The sequence below is a fragment of the Pundamilia nyererei genome, unplaced genomic scaffold (assembly GCF_000239375.1).
Source record: "Pundamilia nyererei isolate P.nyererei 1_Seehausen unplaced genomic scaffold, PunNye1.0 scaffold00414, whole genome shotgun sequence".
Taxonomy (NCBI): Eukaryota; Metazoa; Chordata; class Actinopteri; order Cichliformes; family Cichlidae; genus Pundamilia; species Pundamilia nyererei.
Window position 1 is genome coordinate 212,678 of NW_005187815.1, and position 5,744 is coordinate 218,421.

The 5,744-nt window shown below is 55.2% G+C and overlaps 1 protein-coding gene across 1 annotated transcript; it reads left to right on the forward strand.

The window, feature by feature from the left end:
- Window positions 1–1,339: 1,339 nt before the first annotated feature.
- pwwp2a (PWWP domain containing 2A) lies at window positions 1,340–5,498 on the forward strand. The gene is made up of 2 exons (XM_005753228.2): window positions 1,340–2,274; window positions 3,060–5,498. The coding sequence occupies exons 1-2, from the start codon at window positions 1,355–1,357 to the stop codon at window positions 4,822–4,824; spliced, it is 2,685 nt and encodes an 894-aa protein (XP_005753285.1). The 5' UTR covers window positions 1,340–1,354; the 3' UTR covers window positions 4,825–5,498.
- The last annotated feature ends 246 nt before the right edge of the window (window positions 5,499–5,744 follow it).

Sequence of the window (5,744 nt, forward strand, 5' to 3'; positions counted from 1 at the left end):
AAAGAATCAGAATCAGAATACTTTATTCATCCCGAGGGAAATTAGGGTTACAGCAGGCAGCACGCTAATGGCGCATGCGCACTTACAAAGGAACCTTCTGACCAACTTTACACAAACATCACATTGGGCAGACATGTCAGAGAGGTAGGCTGATAGGAAAAAACAACGAAAATACACTACATGAGGTAAGAGGAGGAGAAAAAAAACTCCACTCAGACTGAGCTCCTAGTGGGAGAACAGTTTGATAACAGAAAAAACACCTCAGCACAAAAAGCACATGACTATCAATACACCATAGAAACACAAGACAAGCAACGTGTAATCAGATTACTCGGAACAGTGTCAATATGTAATATTTTCACATATTTCATTGTTAATTTTAACACTAAACTGAGTAGAATTGAGCCCGAAAGATAAATGTTACAGTCATTTAGGACCAAAGGTTATCTGACAGACTTCACATCAACGGTCCTAGTGTGAAACTGTCACAGTGTGTGATGCTCAGAGTGTGTCTTCTTCACGCTCTCATGTTAGTTTCACTTAATATGAATCTGTTTAATCCGACAGTCGCTCACAGGGGCTTGTATGATGGTTGGGGTTACTCTGTGTCTTTACCCCACAGTATAAAGCACTCTCAGCCAACTGCTGTGGTTATTTGGTTCTATATAAATAAAGTTTCACTGAATTGAATCAAAATGTAAATAACAACAGAGTCTGGTAAACTTCTTTGTCACTCACAGTAGAACAAAGAAGTCATATAAAGTCACAAAAGGCAGGAAACGTCAGTTTTAGTATAGAGACAGCTGGAGGAAGGTTGAAGAGTTCGTGATTGTGTTTTTAACCCTTAGTGTTTTCAAGCATTCAGGGAGACTTTGAGCAGCCACGCGGTGGCGCTGTTATTCAGGATCATGAAGGCAGATTACTGTTTAGATCAGGGCTGTGATTGGCTCCGGACGTACAAACAGAAAGTTTTATTTCAGAGAGGGCAGACGTTTCCCCTCAGAAACGTATAGGGCTACTTGTTGTTCAGAGCTTTAAAGTATAGGAATGTGTTTGATGTGATCCTATACGGTCATGTTTGTCACTGACGCAGAGAGCCCGCTGATCAGCTGCTTGTCGATCACAGGTTTCGGTGTTGTGATTACTGGGACATCCGTGATGCTGTCTCTGCTCCTTTTTCTGCCTCTGTGGTCACACATCGATCCGCTCTGCGTTGGTTATTCCTCATGTTTTTGTTTCGTCAAAGATACACGCCCCCTGGCGGCCTCTGGCAGCCTTACCACGCTCTGACATAATCAGCCAATCAGAGACGAAGTTTTGCCCCGTCCCATTTGATTGACAGGGGTGTCGGCGAATGGCGGTGCGCCTGCGCCGTTGGCCTGTGTTGCGGGAGGGAGGGGCTCCGCTCCGCTCGGCAGCACAGCGGAAGAAAATGGCGGCCGTGGCTGCAGAGCCAGGAGCTGCGGCGGTTCCGACAACAACAGCGACCGACGAGGGCCCGCCAGCGCAGGGCCCGGCGGGACCGGGTCTCCCGGGAGCCCGATCGGAGTGCGAGGGACCGCAGGAGACCGGGCCGGCATTGGACCTAGGCGCGATGCGGGCGGAGGACGGAGGGGACGCGGAGGGCCGCCATGTCAGGCCGGAGATGGAGCCCGCGGCGGGAAACGCGCATCCGGAGAGCGACGAAGCTAGCGGCTCCGGGCCGCCGGAGTGGGTCAACGCGGACCGCTTCTCCCCCGGACTGCCCGCGGACCCGGAGGGCGGCGGAGACGTGTCTGCGCAGGAGGCGTACCGCGGCCCGGACCCGCAGCCCTCAGCCGTGTTCTTGCACTCATTCCCGGCCGCGCCGCCCGTCACCGAGGCCGGCCTGTCTCTGGCCGAACCTGCCGAACCCACCACCAACGAGACCACGGACCGAGCCGAGACCGCGGGCCGGGAACGGGGTTACACGAGCCTGGAGCAGGCGGAGCGGAGGCCCGCGACGGACACTGTGCTGGACGGGACGGCGGACGGTCCGGACCCGGACCCAGCGGGGCCCGAGGAGCTGGCAGCCCGAGGCCCGAGGGATTCTTCCCCGCCCTGCCGCTCACCGAAACGGCGGCTGCTGACCGAGCCTGCCGCCGAGGATCGAGTCGTAGCTGACTCTGTGCTGGACCTCAGTCTCGGGTCCGAGGTTCGTGTCTGCCTGGACCACGTCATCGATGACGCGCTGGTGGTGTCTTTCCGGCTGGGAGAGAAGGTGTTCTCCGGGGTCCTGATGGACGTTTCAAAAAGGTGAAACTTTATTAGCAGCAGAGGATGGATGTGATTGATTAGTGATTGATCCTGAACTATGATGTAGTTTAGAAACAATCAAAAATGATTAGTATTTCTATTTGTCATTGTTTTAAGGATTTAAATGTGTCCAGCTCACCTGTATGAACAGGTTATTGGTCAGGTAAACACCCCTGCAGGAGCGTCCTGCTCCTCGTTAAACGGCTGCGGGGATTGATTAGGCTGCAGTGTTAGCCAGACACACCTGAGCATCATTACCTGCTGACCTTTGACCTGGTTGGTGATGGATATAGGACAGAAGCAAGAATGAGAGTGTCTTTACAGCGCTCTGCTGCTCAGTGGGGGGGGAGACTAAGACATCACTTTTTCAGCCATGTAGTGAGTACTGATAGATAATCAACCACCCATAACCTTCATAGCCACAGATACACAGTTACACAGTGGTGTTTTCACAGTGGTTTCTTATGTATAAACGCATACAGTGTTGTTTTCGTTGTGCAAAAGTCTCGAATCACTTTTCGTTGCGTTTTGCTGAGCGGTGTGCTGCAGAGATTTGTCTGCATCATTACTTAAAAATCATTGTTGTCAGTTACTGTTTGTTTATTCTTACTCAACACTGGGGGGGCGGGGTCTGAATATGAGGAAATGAGGGTGACTCACGACTTTTGCACAGTACTGCATGTGTACGAGCAGTAATTACACATGTGACCGATTACTGCCGGGTGTTTTCCATATGTGATGCGCTGGCTGCATCAGAGTCTCACGCTCGCCATGTTTGCTTCCAGGTTCGGTCCGTACGGGATTCCCATCACCGTGTTCCCACGGCGGGACGACCGGAGTCGACCTCCCACGTCTCTCCAGCAGCCACTGCCGGTTAGCAACGACTTTCCGGCCATCAAAAAGGAAGAGAACGCTGCTCCGCCCCCTCCTCAGGACTGCACCTCTAAACCGCCACCGCTGTTTCAGGAGGGGGCACCGTACCCGCCTCCTTTGTTCATCAGGGACACCTACAACCAGGCCTTACCTCAGCCGCCGCCACGCAAGATTAAACGGCCAAAGAGGCGCTACCGCTGCGAAGAGCCCACTTCCATCATGAACGCCATCAAGCTCCGCCCCCGACAGGTACTCTGCGACAAATGCAAAGGGGTGGTGGCGTCAGGCGGGCACCGGGAGACACGGCGGGGGCCGGTGGACCTGAGGGGCGACGAGACTTCGCGGCGGCGGAAGGTAGCAGAAGGACCGATCTCTGCTGAGGTCAAGCGTCTGAGGAGTGACGACAAAGGACGGTCCCCGGCTGCCGACCGGCGCTCGTCATCAGGGATACGTGTGTCATCTTCGTCACAATCCTCTTCCCGCCGCGTTTTGAGGGGAGTGGCCTCATCCTCATCCTCGGCGACCTCGAGCCGCATGCGCCTGAAGCTGAACTCTAAGAAGGTTCTGACCAAAGGGTCAGCTGACCGCTCCAAGGCGCGGCAGGTCCTCAAGACGTTGGTGAGGAGCTCGCAAACGCCGCCGCCGCGCCGGCACAAAGACCAGGACCAGGACCGCCCCAAGGCTGTGACCCGAGCCGCCACCCTGCAGAACCACAACCAGAAGGTCCACTTCACCCGGCGCCTGCAGCACCTCAGCGCTGCCGCCAGCACGCCGCTTCCGCCCAGAATGCGCCTCAAACCCCAAAGGTATCGTACCGACGACAGCCAGGCACAGAGCTCCTCCTCCTCCTCGTCCCCGCCCAAACTCAGCGCTCGCTCATCACCTCCCAAACCAGAACTAAGCCCCGCCTCAACACCCAACCCATCCACAGCCACGCCCCCACTTCAAGTAACTGCTCCTCCCCCAACGCCATCCTGTATGGGAAGCGTTGCCGCGGAGATGCAGGCAGCGTCTGAGGGGAGAGTAGGAGGTCCTCCCTCCTCCTCTTCTCTAGACTCCACCCCCTCAGAGTGTAGCTCCACAGACAATTTTGAACTCCCCCCACCCGGAGATCCTCCCTCTTCCTCTTCTCCCTCCCATAACTCCCCCTCCTCAGCTCCACGGTGCCCACCCTCCTCTCCGCCCACTGGCCCTCCCCTCAGAGCTAATGGTGAGGAAGTGCAGTGTGGCGTTGGGGAGGAGGGCAACGACCTGAAGAGGCGCCGTAAGTCTTCCACGTCGTCTTCCTCCTCCTCCTCGTCATCGTCATCCTCCGTCTTCTCCAAGGCCGTTTCAAAATGTCCGCTCCCGGACGGCCGCACCGTGTGCGTCGGCGATATTGTGTGGGCGAAGATCTACGGCTTCCCGTGGTGGCCGGCGCGCGTGCTCGGCATTACGGTGTCGCGGCGTGGCGATACGGGGCTGGCGGTGCAGCAGGAGGCGCGTGTGTCGTGGTTCGGCTCGCCCACCACGTCCTTCCTGCCGCTCGCACAGCTGTCGCCCTTCCTGGAGACGTTCCAGTCGCGTTTCGACAGGAAGCGGAAGGGCCCGTACCGCCGCGCCATCGCTGAGGCCGCCAGCGCTGCCAAGCAGCTCACACCGGAGGTGCGGGCGCTGCTTACCCAGTTTGAGACGTAGCATCGGCCGCCGCCCACTCGCCCCATCCTCACTGCCCACCCCTTTCAGACAGGCCCCGCCCTTTCAGAGGAGGTGGGAGGAGCTAAAAATGACTGATGGACAATGATGAGTGTGTTTCACATTTATGGGGGGAGGGGGATCTGTCAGGGGCGGGGCTATCTTCAGTCACTGGCGGCGTTTCAGTTTTCCGCACCGTGGGAAATGTTATGTAGATAATTTAGCCTGATGGTTGGCTGACAGAGCGATGATGTCACAGTATTAATAAACACTAATTAAGTTCCTCGTAGTGATTGACTGATCTGAGTGGCTGGCGGTGTGATGTCACTTCCTGTTGATAAAATAGACTGAAAACTTGTTTTTTTTTTCTAGAAACTTCGTTTCCGTACAGAATTGAATAAACTGTGAACAAAGTGAGGTCCAACCCACAGCCCGGGGCCCCAGACGTGGCCGTGCTGAGCCGCTGTCAGGACGGTGCGTTCGAGGCCCCGGGCTGCTCGGGCGGCCCAACGCTCTCTGATGATGATGATGATGATGATGGTGATGAAGGTTCTCTGCTGTCAGACTGTTTACCGTCTGTTTGCAGATCAGAGAGTCCTGCTGGACAAAATAACGGGAACAGTGTGTACATGTGTTGCTTCCTGTTTGAATCTGAATAAACGCTCAAACTTCTCTGACCTTCGCCTCATCATTTCCACTCTTCTTCTGTGGTGTTTCTCTGGCAGAGACCTTGGACTTTCTCACCTGCAAACAGATGTTTGGTAAACGGGTGTCCACAGCTGCTCCCACATTTGCCTCTTGTGGCTGATTGGTCCGTTCGCTGGTCAGGTGGTGGTGGTTAATTCCTTTAGTTCACAGATCCCGCAGACCCTGAAACAAAAATCCAGGACTGATCTCCTAAACGCCCTTGTTCCAGTGAGTGT